This window comes from Bufo gargarizans, chromosome 2 (assembly GCF_014858855.1).
Source record: "Bufo gargarizans isolate SCDJY-AF-19 chromosome 2, ASM1485885v1, whole genome shotgun sequence".
Lineage (NCBI taxonomy): Eukaryota > Metazoa > Chordata > Amphibia > Anura > Bufonidae > Bufo > Bufo gargarizans.
In genome coordinates this window covers 427,097,081-427,114,720 of record NC_058081.1, presented here as the reverse complement: position 1 = coordinate 427,114,720, position 17,640 = coordinate 427,097,081, and the positions used below count along the sequence as shown (strand labels likewise).

Below are 17,640 nucleotides of genomic sequence, written 5' to 3'. Positions count from 1 at the left end.
GAACAGACTATTGCTGGTTAAATGCACTTGGTGTGACAGCTTCACCCTGATGTAGGCTTTAGCCAAAAAACAACCACACCATTGAGGGTTAAATGCACTTGGTCGCAGCTTGTGCTGGCGCACCACAAGACACAAAATGGCCGCTGATCACCCCAGAAAAATGTGACTGACAAACGGTCTGGGCAGCCTAAAAACAGTGAGCAATTGAGGATCAGCAGCTCGATGATCCACAGCTGCAGATCGATCAGTTAATCAAGTCCTTTGGAGGAGTTAATCTGCCTAATCTCGCCCTACTGTCGCAGCCGCAACCTCTCCCTACGCTAATCAGAGCAGAGTGACGGGCGGCGCTATGTGACTCCAGCTTAAATAGAGGCTGGGTCACATGGTGCTCTGGCCAATCACAGCCATGCCAATAGTAGGCATGGCTGTGATGGCCTCTTGGGGCAAGTAGTATGACGCTTGTTGATTGGCTGCTTTGCAGCCTTTCAAAAAGCGCCAAGAAAGCGTCACAAAAGCGCGAAGAAAGCGACGAACACCGAACCCGAACCCGGACTTTTACGAAAATGTCCGGGTTCGGGTCCGTGTCACGGACACCCCAAAATTCGGTACGAACCCGAACTATACAGTTCGAGTTCGCTCATCCCTAGTCATGTATCATTACTTTTTCACTGTAAAAATATTGCAAACATTTTAGGGTACTTTAACACTTGCAGTAGAGGATTCCGGCAGGCAGTTCCGTCGCCGAAGCTGCCTGCCAGATCCTGCAATCCGGACGCAAACTGATGTCATTTGTCAGACGGATCTGGATGCGGATCCTTCTGACAAATGCATTGAAATACCGGTTCTGTCTCTCCAGTGTCATCCAGTATTAATTTTTTTGTACTGTAATTTGTACTGTAAAAAAACATTTCCGGAACTCGGGTTCGGTTCCAAGTGGTACCTTTGTAACGCAAATTACAACTGTGTTAGTGAAGGAATGCTGCATCACACCATCTAGATGAAAAGATTTGCTGTGTATCACTATGTATCACTTTTTTACAGCAAAAATTTTGGAAGAGTTTTAGGGAACACGTGTTATTCTATGAACAACGGGTTCAATACGTGTACTGCATTTCACATCTTTAAAGTAAATTTCAACTGAGTTATTGAAGGCATACTGCATACCTCCCAACTGTCCTGGATCTGGCAGGACAGTCCCAGATTTCAATGGGTGTCACTAGGTCCCGGGAAGGGCTGAGGTATGTGCCACTCTCAGCCGTCTCTGTGTCCATAGGACGCAGAGACAGACAATTGTAATGGTGAAGCAGGGAGTTGTTCGCTCCCTGCTTCACAATTCAGCTGCCAGCACTCCCCAGCAGCAGCACGATGCAGTCACACATTGGGATCCTGGACTGTGTAGGAGGATTGGTGGAATTAGCCTCTGCACCTTCTCCTCCTATACAGCAGCGTTATGTGTGACAGTATCCAGCAGGGGCATCCGAATTGTGATCATTGTAAGAACTAGGTGAGTCTTTAGTGTTTTTTTTTTTTTTTACTTCCCCTGAAGGGGGCCCATTTCTGCGATAACTACTATAATGGGCATATATTTGGGTATAATTACTTTGAAGAGGGTACATTTGGGCATAACAACTGTGAAGGGGCACATCTGGGCATAGCTACTGTGAAAAGTGCACATTGTGGGCATAGCTATTTTGAAGGGGGCACAATGTTGGCATAGCTTCTGTGAAGGGGCACATCTGGGCATAACTACTGTGAAAGGGACACATCTGGGCATTGCAAATGTGAAGGGGGGACATCTGGGCATAGCTACTGTGAATGGGCACAACTGGGCATAGCTACTGTGAAGGGTTCACATCTGGGCATAGCTACTGTGAAGAGGGTACATGTGAGCATTACTGCTGTGAAGGGTGCATATCTGGGCATAACCACTGTGAAGGGCGCACAATGTGGACATTACTTAGAAGGGGTAACATCTGGGCATAGTAACCGAAGAGGGCACATCTGGGCATAGCTACTGTAAAGGGGGCACAATGGAGGCATAACTACTGTGAAGGGGGCACAGTGTGAGCATTACTACAGTGTGATGGCACAAAGGGGAAAATAATAAAATAATTACTAAGTGGGGGCATTAAGGGAACTGAATGTTTATAGCAGGAATCAGCAACCTCCGACACTCCAGCGGTTCTGAGACTACAAGTTTGCATGTTGGGAGTTGTAGTTTCACAGCAGCTGGAGGGCCAAAGGTTGCTGATCCACCACTGATGAAGGAGGCAGCTCAGGCCTTTGAAACGCGTATGGTGATTCTCCCACAAACCTGCTGAACATACCATCCTGGAAGCGCTTCCAATCAATCGACTTTACCCTCCTATTGGATCAAAAAGATTGCTATACAGCGTTCACAAACTGAACAAAGTGAGGACACGTGAGACGCCATACAAGTGACATCACACCCACGCGGGACACCGAAGAATCCGAACGGCCATCACAGAGCGCAGTAAGAAGGGCGCTCTGAGCAACATTAATTTGGGGCTAATCTGGGGTCTGTATTAAATTTAGGGTCTGGCCTGGCATCTGATGTCTGCACTGGGCCGCATCATTTTCTAGTTCTGTAGCTGTGCCACTTTTATTTTGGCAGTACAGTATTTTTGGGGCAGAAGCGGGCACATGATTGTTGAATGTTACAGGATGGCAGTATTAAAGGGGCAGATGTATAGGATCTTTGCTATAGAGGGTGGTCTCTAATGTAAAATCTATAATAGTCCAATCTACAGTGTGCTATTTATTAATCCTGGTGTCTTTGTATATAGCAGAGGGGGTGGTACACTCCTGACCACTCTGTATGGCAATGCATACTTTAGACCCTTATTGGTACATGTATTTTTTTCACAAATGTTCTCTCAATAATTTCTACGTATATTTTGGTCAAATATAAAGGTTTATAATTTATTTAGCATTTAGACTTGCCAATAATTGTTATGATCACACTGAAACTCTGTAATAACAGGCAGGTAAGCAGTAGAGTTCATCTGTCATGGAAAGTTCTATTTTTATAAAAAAAATAAAAATAAATGGATGTTTAAAGGCAACCAGATTTTTATATATATATATATATATATATATATATATATATATATATACATATACACACACATCAAAAGTAGGGCAGCACTCCTTTGCCAACTGTAAAGAGGGTGCCAGCGGTAACCCCTCGATTCTGGGTGGTAGACAAGTCGCAAAAATCCACGGCACTCCTTAAAAGTGAACAATGTGCTATTTATTCACACATGTCATACAGCAACGTTTCGGTTCTCTCTCAGAACCTTTTTCAAGCCAAGGTTCTGAGAGGGAACCGAAACGTTGCTGTATGACATGTGTGAATAAATAGTAAATTTTTCACTTTTAAGGAGTGCCGTGGATTTTTGCGACATATATATTATACACAGTACAGACCAAAAGTTTGGACACACCTTCTCATACAAAGAGTTTTCTTTATTTTCATGACTATGAAATTTGTAGATTCACACTGAAGGCATCAAAACTATGAATTAACACATGTGGAATTATATACATAACAAAAAAGTGTGAAACAACTGAAAATATGTCATATTCTAGATTCTTCAAAGTAGCCACCTTTTGCTTTGATTACTGCTTTGCACACTCTTGGCATTCTCTTGATGAGCGTCAAGAGGTAGTCACCTGAAATGGTCTTCCAACAGTCTTGAAGGAGTTCCCAGAGATGCTTAGCACTTGTTGGCCCTTTTACCTTCACTCTGCAGTCCAGCTCACCCCAAACCATCTTGATTGGGTTCAGGTCCGGTGACTATGGAGGCCAGGTCATCTGGCGCAGCACCCCATCACTCTCCTTCATTGTCAAATAGCCCTTACACAGCCTGAAGGTGTGTTTGGGGTCATTGTCCTGTTGAAAAATAAACGATGGTCCAACTAAATGCAAACCGGATGGAATAGCATGCCGCTGAAAGATGCTGTGGTAGCCATGCTGGTTCAGTATGCCTTCAATTTTGAATAAATCCCCAACAGAGTCACTAGCAAAGCACCCCCACACCATCACACCTCCTCCTCAATGCTTCACGGTGGGAACCAGGCATGTAGAGTCCATCCGTTCACCTTTTCTGCATCGCACAAAGACACGGTGTTTGGAACCAAAGATCTCAAATTTGGACTCATCAGACCAAAGCACAGATTTCCACTGGTCTAATGTCCATTCCTTGTGTTCTTTAGCCCAAACAAGTCTCTTCTGCTTGTTGCCTGTCCTTAGCAGTGGTTTCCTAGCAGATATTCTACCATGAAGGCCTGATTCACACAGTCTCCTCTTAATAGTTGTTCTAGAGATGTGTCTGCTGCTAGAACTCTGTGTGGCATTGACCCGGTCTCTAATCTGAGCTGCTGTTAACTTGCGATTTCTGAGTCTGGTGACTCAGATGAACTTATCCTCCGCAGCAGAGGGGACTCTTGGTCTTCCTTTCCTGGGGCGGTCCGCATGTGAGCCAGTTTCTTTGTAGCGCTTGATGTTTTTTGTGACTGCACTTGGGGACACTTTCAAATTTTTCACAATTTTTCAGAATGACTGACCTTCAGTTCTTAAAGTAATGATGGCCACTTGTTTTTCTTTACTAAGCTGCTTTTTTCTTGCCATAATACAAATTCTAAGGGCTGTTTCACACGAGCGGATGCCGTGCGTGGCATCCGCTCCGTGAAAGAGTGCCAAGACCCGATGCAGACTGCAGAGGCACGGAGCATTAACATGACTGATAATGCTCCGTGCCTCTCTGTGATCTCTTGTCACTGTGATTTCATAGTAAAGAGATCACAGAGAGGCACGGAGCATTATCAGTCATGTTAATGCTCCGTGCCTCTGCAGTCTGCATCGGGTCTTGGCACTCTTTCACGGAGCGGATGCCACGCATGGCATCCGCTCATGTGAAACAGCCCTAACAGTCTATTCAGTAGGACTATCAGCTGTGTACCTGACTTCTCCACAACGCAACTGATCGTCCCAACCCCATTTATAAGGCAAGAAATCCCACTTATTAAACCTGACAGGGCACACCTGTGAAGTGAAAACCATTTCAGGTGACTACCTCTTGAAGCTCATCAAGAGAATGCCAAAAGTGTGCAAAGCAGTAATCAAAGCAAAATGTGGCTACTTTGAAGAACCTAGAATATGACATATTGTTATGTATATATTTCCACATGTGTTAATTCATAGTTTTGATGCCTTCAGTGTGAATCTACAATTTTCATAGACATGAAAATAAAGAAAACTCTTTGAATGAGAAGGTGTGTCCAAACTTTTGGTCTGTACTATATATATATATATATATATATATATATACTGTAATAGATACACATATTTGTAGTGAATAATATTGTTATTAAAAGGATTAGTCATCCCTTGGGGCCATTCAGGCATACTTCCCGTCCCTAATTGGCCAGTCCCGTGGAAGGAAGTATACTTACCTGCTTCCCACAGCTGGGTCCCAGCTAATTTGCTCCCCTGCAGCAGCATCCCCATTTCCCAGTGTGAACATTCAGTTTGACACAGGTCATGTGGCCACTGCAGGAAATGATTGGCCACAGGGATGACGCGTCCTCCTTTAGTCGTCTGACCCTGTGACATGATACTCTGCAGGTCTAGCCACGTGGAGAAGTCTCCCTGAAAGGATGCAAAGGGTGAACAACCACTTTAAGTTATTTGCTTCTTTCTTACCTGTTTTAATATAGTTAGGATTTGAGTCCAAAAAATTCGGGAGAACTAGTCCAAAAAACAATGAAAACCCCAATACGAATAAATTTCTTGATGAATTCATATCAACAAATTGAAGGTTAGACAGGCCAATGGCTGTAATCATGCCTGGAAATAATACACAAATTAGAATATGTATCATACAACATTGTTGCAAATCTAATGTATCATTTTTAAAAGTTATAATTTTCTCTAAAATGAAACATTAATTAAAAACATTTTTTTCCATGGATGTAATACATTTTATTGGATTTAATACAAGCTGTGAGGCAGATTCATTAGTATGTTGCAGCTGTAAAGCTACAGTTAGGGAATGATTACATATACAGTCTTTTTCTAATTTGGCTCATGCGGTAAATTACAAAATAAGACAATGAAGTAATGGGAATTCCAATGTACTTTTTCAGGACATGCTGCAGTTTTTGTAAATCAATTAGTGGCTCCCTGGCTATAGAAACAAAGTTGTAGGGTTAAGCATGCAATATATTGCTATACATTGAGGACAAATGATTTAGTATTTGAATACAGTAAGTGTCTATTGCCATTCAAACCCCCACAAATGAATTTAGATTTGTATTTTATTTACTGTCATTCCACTACAGGGACAGAGATGTTTAGGCAATATTCACATGACACTTTGTCCCAAATTTAGCATATACACATGACTTATACATTTATATATGCCTCAGACAGATGTCATACAATGGTATCAATTGCTGTAGGGTTTAAGGATGACCAAATCAATTCTAAACTAATCAGATCTGTTATGAATGTCAGAATATTTTTTTTCCAAAGACATGTAAAACAGGAAAACACATAAAACGGCACATAACACCATTTCACTGCCCATATTGGTGGGCAAAAACCACTAGGGAAGAAGGATAGTCTCAAGACACTGGGAGGAAATGGATGGATGGGAGTACTTGCCCTGAGTGATTCAGAGGCTGACATACAGACGTGGACAAAATTGTTGGTACCCTTTGGTCAATGAAAGAAAAAGTCACAATGGTCACAGAAATAACTTTAATCTGACAAAAGTAATAATAAATTAAAATTCTATAAATGTTAACCAATGAAAGTCAGACATTGTTTTTCAACCATGCTTCAACAGAATTATGTAAAAAAATAAACTCATGAAACAGGCATGGACAAAAATGATGGTACCCCTAACTTAATATTTTGTTGCGCAACCTTTTGAGGCAATCACTGCAATCAAACGCTTCCTGTAACTGTCAATGAGACATCTGCACCTCTCAGCAGGTATTTTGGCCCACTCCTCATGAGCAAACTGCTCCAGTTGTGTCCGGTTTGAAGGGTGCCTTTTCCAGACTGCATGTTTCAGCTCCTTCCAAAGATGCTCAATAGGATTGAGGTCAGGGCTCATAGAAGGCCACTTTAGAATAGTCCAATTTTTTCCTCTTAGCCATTCTTGGGTGTTTTTAGCGGTGTGTTTTGGGTCATTGTCCTGTTGCAAGACCCATGACCTGCGACTGAGACCAAGCTTTCTGACACTGGCTAGTACATTTCTCTCTAGAATTCCTTGATAGTCTTGAGATTTCATTGTACCCTGCACAGATTCAAGACACCCTGTGCCAGACGCAGCAAAGCAGCCCCAGAACATAACAGAGCCTCCTCCATGTTTCACAGTAGGGACAGTGTTCTTTTCTTGATATGCTTCATTTTTTCGTCTGTGAACATACAGCTGATGTGCCTTGGCAAAAACTTCGATTTTTGTCTCATCTGTCCACAGGACATTCTCCCAGAAGCTTTGTGGCTTGTCAACATGTAGTTTGGCATATTCCAGTCTTGCTTTTTTATGATTCGTTTTCAACAATGGTGTCCTCCTTGGTCGTCTCCCATGTAGTCCACTTTGGCTCAAACAACGACGGATGGTGCGATCTGACACTGATGTTCCTTGAGCATGAAGTTCACCTTGAATCTCTTTAGAAGTCTTTCTAGGCTCTTTTGTTACCATTCGGATTATCCGTCTCTTAGATTTGTCATCAATTTTCCTCCTGCGGCCACGTCCAGGGAGGTTGGCTACAGTCCCATGGATCTTAAACTTATGAATAATATGTGCAACTGTACTCACAGGAACATCTAGTTGCTTGGAGATGGTCTTATAGCCTTTACCTTTAACATGCTTGTCTATAATTTTCTTTCTGATCTCTTGAGACAGCTCTTTCCTTTGCTTCCTCTGGTCCATGTCGAGTGTGGTACACACCATATCACCAAACAACACAGTGATTACCTGGAGCCATATATATAGGCCCAATGGCTGATTACAAGGTTGTAGACACCTGTGATGCTAATTAGTGGACACACCTTGAATTAACATGTCCCTTTGGTCACATTATGTTCTGTGTTTTCTAGGGGTACCATCATTTTTGTCCATGCCTGTTTCATGAGTTTATTTTTTTACATAATTCTGTTGAAGCATGGTTGAAAAACAATGTCTGACTTTCATTGGTTAACATTTATAGAATTTTAATTTATTATTACTTTTGTCAGATTAAAGTTATTTCTGTGACCATTGTGACTTTTTCTTTCATTGACCAAAGGGTACCAACAATTTTGTCCACGTCTGTACATGGTGGATCAGCCAATCAGGGGAGCAGCAAGCAATGCAGATGCTGCATTGTACCTGTTACTAGAGACGAGCAAAGTTTTCAAAACTTTGATTCTGATGCTTTGCATAAGTTTTGGATCCACTCATGCTTTTGGTTTCCAAGTCAGGATCAAATTCTGATGCAAAATACTGACCGTGAGATAGAGGCCTTATGGATGCTAGACAGGTGGCAACAGCATGAGGAGTCAACATAGTGGCCCAGTCACAGAGTCGTGACCATGGCAACAGCATGAGGAGTCAACACGGTGGCCCAGTTACAGAATGTTGAGGTGTGGGGCAACAGCAGTGGCAGTAATGGCCCAAGATAGTGGCAGTAGGAGAAGATGACAGCAGAGGCAGCAGGTGTGTGGCATCAGGTGGGTGGCAGTATGAGAATAGTGGCTGAAACACGTGGCCAGAAGTAGAGGGCCACTTTTCACAATGTTTTGGTGTGGCACCCAGAATGATCTAGTCTGATGCATCAGGCACCGGCGTGCAGAATTCCTTGTTGATCGACATCTGATTAACTTTGAAGCCTCTTTCACACGTCCGTGTCTGTGCTCAAATCTATGAGCAGGTGGTCAGTGATGCATCCGTGTTTCACTGACACTGAACAGCTAAAAAATAATTTTCAAAACATCTCTTCTTAATGATCCATGAAGCACGGATGCAACATGTATGGCATCCATGTTGCATCTGTGGTTTTCACAGACCCATAGACTATAATGGACGTGATGGATCTGTGAACACGGACAAAATAGAGCATGTACCCATTCTAAAAACATGGACCCACGGACTGTGCTAAAACACTGATGTCTGAATACACACATTATGATGAATGGGGACGTGTGCTGTCCATGGAGAACACGTAAAGAACACGTCCGTGAAACACTGATGTGTGAATGAGGCTTCACAAAGGTTATTCTGTCATCATTTTGTGTTGAAAGGCGAGTTCTCTTTGATGCCATACTAGTGGCCGGGCAGGAAAGCTTGTGCAGGGCAAACACGGCCAGTTGCGGTCACAAATCAAGTTTGGCTACCGAGTAGTCCAGGTGATCTTGGATCTGGGGTGGCAGGGCGCAGTCCAAGTATGCCACAACCTGCTAGTTCAAGTTCTGCTCCATGTCCTGCTGCTGGGTGGTTTCTTCAGTAGGCGGGTAAAGACACCAGACTTAAGTTGCTGCTTAAGGAGGTGGTGCTGCTCCTGCCCCCCCACCTCTCCTCCAGCAGTCATGGCAGTGGAACATGATCGCAGAAGGCCCCCCCAGTAAGACCTTCATGTGGATGGGCGATGGTGCACAAAGGCAGCGACCAACTGATTGCATAGGATGTCTCGATAGTAGTTGAGTTTATCCTTAATCTCAGCAGGTGGAAAAACAGCCCTCAGTTTGGACCGCTAGCAAGGGTCTAACATGGTGGAGAGCCAGTAGTCATCCCTCTGACGAATGGGGATAATACTGCTGTCACTACGCAAGAAACTCAGCATGCATCTGGCCATTTGCGCAAGGGACTCAGAGGGAGTCCCTGCCTCTGTCTGCTGCATTTTGCCACTGTGTGTCAGGGTCATCTGCCTGGTCTTCCTCATCATACTATAGCTCCTCCTGCTCCTCTCCTGTCACTAATGTAGATACGCATTTCTGTATACATTGCTTGTGCTGAATGTCCTCCTCATCTTCCACCAGTTCAGCCCCCACAAGGCTCAGGTGGCTAAGTGATGTAGGCGCCATGTCTCTTGTCCCCTAGCCAGCCAGATTTATCAGGTAATTGACCTGTAGTTCTTGATAGTAATGGACATGTTGTGTTAGACAACTGTTCACATGGTGCAGTACTGTGTGGTGGCCTTTGTTTTTGTGGTGCTGTGCTGGTGGGTTGGTGAGACCCAGTGCCATGGGTAGCATTGTCAGATAGCAGGGTTGCTGTGTGACTCCTGTAAAGAAAGTATTTTCTAATCATTGTCACTTCTCTCCCTGCAATAAGTACACAGTAAAATGGAGGAGACTGGGCAGGATGAGGCTTTTTATAGGGATGTGACATCACAGGGGCAGGCTATCTGCTGATTGGCTTTCTGCACAGCATTATGGGTGATTCATCATTCCATGGATACTTACTTTCACTTTCTAACATGTGCAGCAGCCATTTTAGAAAAAATCTGATTTATTACCACGAAGACAAAGGAAATTCAGATTTGTGATTAAATTCCAATTTGTCAACTTTGGTTTGCTCAACAGTAACCTCGCCATCTGAGGGGTTAAGCGAACAGGATCAGAGTAATTTCTCAACCTGGTCACTGCCAGCAAATGCCTGATGGCACTAATCACATTTGGAGCGAGCTCAGCAAGTGAGCCAACTCCATACACCCCTTAACCCTCATGACTAGAGATGAGCAGATTTCATATTTTGAAATTCGTTCACGCTTTGTTTGGTGGTAAAAGCAGAATTGTGTTATGGATTCCATTACCACGGACCATAACACAAATCTATGACTGAATGCATAACGGAATGCCTTTAGAGGCGTTCCGTTATTCATTCCGTCATAATAGAAGTCTATTGGGTGCAAAACGGTCCTCTCCTGCATAACTGAAACGGGGCGGATCCGTTATGCAGGCCATAGACTTCTATTATGACGGAATGCCTCTAAATACATTCCGTTATGCATTCCGTTATAGAATTGCGTTATGGTCCGTGGTATCGGAATCCATAACGCAATTCTGCTTTTACCGTCATACGAAGCGTGAACGAATTTGTTAACATGAAATTCGCTCATCTCTTCTCATGATGTCTTAGTACATCATGGTGGCTTAAGGAGGTAAATTACTTATTTTATCAAATGTAATTACATTTTCTTTTTATCCCATTATATAACACTTTCTGGTTACTGTTGATCAATGTATTTGGAAGATGAATATACAGTATACTAATATAGCCTTTGTTGATATTCTGTATCATTTTAAATATTTTATAAGGTATGCACCCCTATTTGACTATTCTTTTGTGCTATCCACAAAAAGGTCTTGTGTATAAAGATACCACAACACTCCTAAATGATGTTTAAATATGTATTTTTTCTATTAAAGGTACTCCATAACAGACAAAATTATAGGCCGGCTCTAGTATGTTGATCTAACCGTAGACCTTGTTCACGGCCATGTGGTATATAGAGCAGTAAACATGGTGTCAGAATTGACAAGAATGGGGCGTCCTGTATGATGCAATGCACACAGAGGTCTTGTCCATAAATTGCTGCTGATGAAGGGTCATGTGGCAGTGAGTACCAGAGGAGCTGATGCAGAGGATGGAAGTGGTAGTGGCCCTAATGAACTGTTGTCATGCAGGGGTGTACATAGCAATCATTGGGCCCCACAGCAAGAATCTGAATTGGGCCGCCCCCTAACTCCGCTCACTATCCACCCCTGGCCCATCCCACCACCTGCCCTGGCTCCTCCCCTGCCACTTCCTCATTGGATTCCTACTGATCCAGAGAATGAAGGGCACAGGTCAGTTTTGCCGCAAAGAGAACGCCGTAGGAGCAAAGACCATAAACGGTGGAGGATTTTTTTTTTCTCCAATTCCACCCCATTTGGAATTTCTTGCCCGCTTCGCAATACAATACTGTATGGGATATTAAAGTACAACTAGGAAGATTCATTCCCATCGTGGCCTGCTATTGACTGCCCCCCACATCGCTGGATATTTTCATTCATGCGACTGGGGAAATGCAGTGGCGGCCGTGTGGGCATCCGCAACACAGTTGCTAGGGAGTGGGCTAATTATTACCTGTATGAGGTGCCCAGGCATTTTGGGGTGCATTATAGGAGTTGGATAGCCCCTTTAACTCCATGTTGCTGATGCTTAGTGTGCATAACCACCACACAACCCCCCCCCCCCCCCGTACACACACACACTAGGGGATGCAGGGTAGGAACTCTGCTTGCTGCTACCCCCTCCTCCCATTAAGAATCCCCTCATGAAATTTTCTTTAACTCAAGTCACTGCCACTGTTCTTACTGTGGGCGGCTCGGCTGCGGGCGGGTGTGGCACACAACAGGGGCAACAGGCAAGTAGTGTTTCTACACCGGCGGCAGTGATGCTGGGGGGAGCTTGGCTGGCCGTGTTCAGTCAGTGACCGGCCCGACCGTTTTCCAACTTCTCCAGTCTTGTGCTGCCTTTGTGCATACAATGGGGGAGGTTCAGAGTTGGGCCCTGACTGAGAATAGGGGAAGCAAGCAGGACCTGGCCAGGACTGAATGGAAGTGGGTGGGCCGCCTAAATGCCTAATAAACTGAGTCTGCCGATGTACGCAGGCCCCATAGCAGCTGCATGGTCTGCCTATATTGGCGGTATGCCACTGGTGTCACGGTATACTCTGTCAGGATGTTGCTCCCTGACCATAATTAAATGCAGCAAAGTCTTTTTACAAAGTGCAATATAGAACTTCAAATACATTCAGAAGCAACAGATTTTAAGTGCAAATCTTCTCTGGCACCAGTAAGGATCATGGAGGCAGTTTGGATGGTGGGTAACGTTCTGGGTGGAGGGTGACTTAGCCGTAGTCCCTCACCTTTCAGCAGTATCTTTAATGCTGATTGTAGTAATTCACTTTGAGAGAATCCTATTTGCGAACAGGAGCTCTACAGTCAGCTTCCTCTCCTTTGTCTCTGAACTCCTCCTCCTGGCAGGAAGCAGGACCAGCCCACTCCTACCAAGAGGGGAGGAACATGGCGGTTATCCCTGTTTCCTGTCAACTTTTGCCATCAACTGGTAGCTGGTTACTGGTAACACCGTCCAAACACAAATAAACAACAAATAACATTATTTAATATGACTCTCTATACAACTGTAGTACCCCAGGGGTAATACAATGTGATCAGGCAAATCACCTCCATGTGATATCTACTCCATTCAGACACATTGCACTTGTCATCTGCACTTGCACAAATGGGAGTTTAGTGCAGGTGCAGTGTGTTTGAATAGAGGAGGCTGATTGATGGTCACATGACCCTATATCAGCTGCCATCTTATGGATAGGACAGCATAGAAGATGTGCCCACGGAGACATGGCTTATAAAGTATAGCAAATGGCACACAAAATCAACAGTAGTAAGTGCCATGTAGCCATCTTATATACACATTGGTCAATAGTAGTCAGAAAAACGCCAACCCCTTTAAAGCAAGCGCGTTGAAAAGACCTTTGTAGGTTCCTACAGCTCACTGTAGAGAAGTCCCTCAGTCTACAGTTGGGTAAATAGAAACCCTGTGACCCAATTAAGGAAGGATTGCACTTTGATAGCACCACAATCACAGACCACAGGGAACAAAGGGTTAAAAACCCAAATTAGCGCCTCCTATGCCAACGGTGATACATGAGGCTAAAGGCTCCCGGCCATACCCATTATTGAATTGTTCGTCAAACCCACGGAGACTGGCAGGTTTGCCCAACAGTCTAAAGTGTATGGTTCCCTTCCGACTCTCTCAACAGATGATGTATTTAGCAAAATGTATATTTTCCCGGTATCCTCTTGTTCTATCTTTCAGCAGCTTTCTCCTCTATGACGATTGCATACACGTACATGTTTGGCCGAGCTGAACGTGTGTGTATATGAGGGAGTTCGGAGAGAGAGCTGTTGTATGTCTATGGCCACATTAAGAGCAGGAGTTGTTAGTAACAGTGTTTTTAGAGCAGAAGTGATCCGGGAGTTGTTAACCCCCTTTCTCTTCCAGCAATGCCAAAAAGACTTCACTGTATACTGAATCTGCACTGCCTGCCAACTAAAGACAGTGGGCAGGTGTTAAATTGTCTAAGACTTGAAGTGTTACTTCAAGTGTTCTCCTGATCAGAGTTTAGAGATGTATCAATAAGGCTGGGTTCAAATCACGTTTTCCCATCCACGTAATGCATACAAAAAACATATATGTTAAACGGATGCCTCAGACTGATGCCGTACAGTGGCATCCGTTCACCATAGAGTTCCCTTGTAAAAAAAAAAAAATTATACTTTTTTTTACCAGACTGTACAGGATACAAGAACATTGTGTGCTACGTTTTTATATCCTTTTTTATACGTCAAATGGAGGAATAAAATGTGATGTGACCCCCCCCTAATTTAGTTTTTTTAAAACATTTCTATGTAATACTCTTACTGTATAGTGCATGAGATTCTGTATCTGAATAAATCTATGGTGAATCTACATGTAGTTTCTGTCTTTTTTCTGTATGGAGTTAATGAATTATGCTTCATGTATGTGATGTGACTGAGCATAATATGCTTTATGGTAATAACATTTTACATATAAAGGAGTTCATTTATCATATATCAACAGACATACAGATGTCTGGTAGATACAGGTTGGGATATCTTTGAACCACAACTACTTCCAGAATAAGGGTTCCCGACTCCTATCCCGTCTTGACTGTTTCCACAACTGCCACAGAAATAAAATGTAGGATTGTGTACATGTGCATGGCTATCTCTCCATTCATTTATTCATTCCTGTGGGAAGGGTTTGGGAGAACCTCTTTCTAGAAAAATTCTACAATTGTTTAAAAACCCTCTAAGATATGAACATCCCTTTAATTTGGACTGTATGGTCATGGAGCAGTATTTTCTAAGTCATAAATCAGCTAATTTACATTATAAATGGAGTCATTTTTCGTATGTATTCATGCCATTTGGTTTAGGCCTCATGCATACGACCGTAGTTATGGTCCGCATCCGAGCCGCAGTTTTTGTAGCTCGGATGCGGACCCATTCACTTCAATGCATCTGTTGCTCCGTTAAGAGGCCCTGCCCAAAAAATATAGCATGTCCTATTCTTGTCTGTTTAGCGGACAAGAATAGGCATGTCTACAATGGGCCGCCCGTTCCGTTCCGCAAATTGCGGAAGGCACAAGGGCGGCTTCCGTTTTTTGCTGATCCGCGGTTTGCGGACCGCAAAAAACGGCACAGTCGTGTGCATGAGGCCTTACTGTTGATAAGACATCTTCATCAGAGCCAATCAATGGGATCCATCTAGTGCCTGCTGTGCAACAAAACTGGCAGTGTGTTGTGGCTACTGTTATGTACGTATGTCATCATATCACTTTGTATTCTGTTATTATTATTTTGGGAAACAGGCTGAACAAAAAATAGTAGTTCTGTAGCCGTTTTTTTTTTTTATATTTTTTTTATTTCTTTTGCAGTCTTGATGCAGGATAAATAACATTATCATTTTATATTACAGGCTATTATGAATTTGGTTATGCCATGATAAAGCATCTTAAACACGTGACTTGTCTATTAGTGGGCCTCACAAGCTTCAGTACATGGCAGATGTGGAGGCCACTGTTAGGTCTCTTTCTGTCATAGCAATCCAACATCGTAATCTCATGTGTGTGTGGGAGGAGGCATGGGGTGACAGAGGTATCCTTCCCCTCTGTCAGCTCCTTAGTGTTACAGTTACTATAGACTGCAGCACTGAAGGGGTTAATTTGCAGAGACAGTAACTAGTTCTGCCCCAGCCATTGCAGTGAGAGCCAACCTATTACAGCCTTGTCTGCTGCATATTGTGCAGACTCAGCTCCTGAGCCCGTGCCATACAAATGCCACACACATACATGGATTTGTGTTAATGTCCTCACTGCTGCTCCATATATATATATATATATATATATATTTATATATATATATATATATATATACAGCACAGAGTGGGAAGGGGTTAAAGATGCATATTCCTTTCAACCCCGTAATTCAATATGATGTACATTTACATATCATATAGGGTTAAAGGGTTAAAAGAAATATCTATGCAAGGTAATTGCATATAGAGGAAACACCAGGGACTGCAGATAAGGTTTTTAGATCATATATTAGGAAAGTTTATCAGTTCTGATTGGCGGGGGTGCCGGGAGTTGTAGCTCCACTGATCTGACATTGACAGCCAATTCTGAGAATAGAAAATCAATATCACATTCCTGGATAACCCCTTTAAGGATGTATTGTGCCTTTTACTTTCCCAGTTCTCCTGGGGTGGTGAGATAAAATTCCTGGATAACCCCTTTAAGGGTGTTTGGGTGTTTTGTGGCTTTTACTTTCCCAGTTCTCCTGGGGTGCTGAGATCAAAAGTTTAGGCTAGTGACTAGTGCATGTAAGTAGCCCACACAGAAATTGGACCTTTTTTTGCCGCAAGCTGCTCTTCCTCTTTTATTTCAGTTTTGTATAGAGTTTTTTTCGCCTCATTTGTCTATTTGTCACAGAAAGTTGTACAGTCTATACTGGGAGGGTCCAGGTTACCACATGCTCACTATTATAGGGCTCATTCACATGACCGTGTGTGCCCTGTGCCATTGTACGGGATCTGCAATATATGGTAAAAGAGAGGACATGTCTTACCATTTGCAATGTTTCCATGGGCTTCTGATCTGTGCTTCTGTTCCGCACCTCGCTGTATCTTTCAGACCCATTCAAGTCAATTGCTCCACATCCGTGAAGGGGATTCACATGGCTGGTGCCCATGTACTGCGGACTCGCTGTTTGTGGTGTTCAATACGGGCATGGACCGCCTACAATTGTGTGAATGGGCCCATAGTGGGATAATGGTATGCAAGGACTTCCCATTTTAACGTTACATATTTTATATTTTAATAAATGCTGAGCCAACCCCAGTGTCTCTTCAAATTTGGTTCATGCATTTTTGTTTTACAATAATTAATATTATGGGGTTGTAGTTATTTATAGTTATTTGGTTAATTTCTATATTTCTATTTCTACCAGGCACAAAAGTAATGCATATGTCTGGTACCACAGGATGCAATCGTTAAACATCATATTTTCTTGAATACTGTATGGGAGAGATTTCTCAAAACAGGTGCCTATAATAACCAATCAGATTCCACATTGCATTTCCCAAAGGAGCTGGTTGAATCTGACTGGTTGCTGTGGGCTAAGCCAGTTTTCTTTACTGTCTTAGTGTAGAATGATGTTTGCCATAATAGTGGTTTTTATGACCCTGAGATTGTTTTTCTTTTCCTTCCTGTAAATTCACCTTCCATACAATGTAATCATTTATAATAATAATAAATCCACTCTTACCAAACAAAGCACAGAACATTCCACCGAGTATGGGGTCTGGAATAGATGCAAATAGAGCAGTAAATTTTCCGATTGTTCCTAAGATGAACATGATCCCGGCACCATACTGCACAACTCTTCTACTTCCCACCTGATGGGAATAGAATGAACAAGAAAACACAGCATTATTTCTAGTTCTACAAAAAAAAGTACAATATAAA

At 43.0% G+C, this 17,640-nt stretch overlaps 1 protein-coding gene across 2 annotated transcripts in view; it reads right to left on the bottom strand.

Annotated features, from left to right (window-relative positions):
• SLC23A1 (solute carrier family 23 member 1) overlaps positions 1–17,640 on the bottom strand; it is a 419,817-nt gene that overhangs the window by 18,568 nt on the left and 383,609 nt on the right. For both annotated transcript variants that reach the window (XM_044280913.1, XM_044280914.1), the window contains 2 exons: positions 17,441–17,570; positions 5,729–5,872 (listed from right to left, as the gene is read on the bottom strand). In XM_044280913.1, the coding sequence (XP_044136848.1) occupies positions 5,729–5,872; positions 17,441–17,570 (274 nt within the window). The remainder of the gene's footprint in view (positions 1–5,728; positions 5,873–17,440; positions 17,571–17,640) is intronic.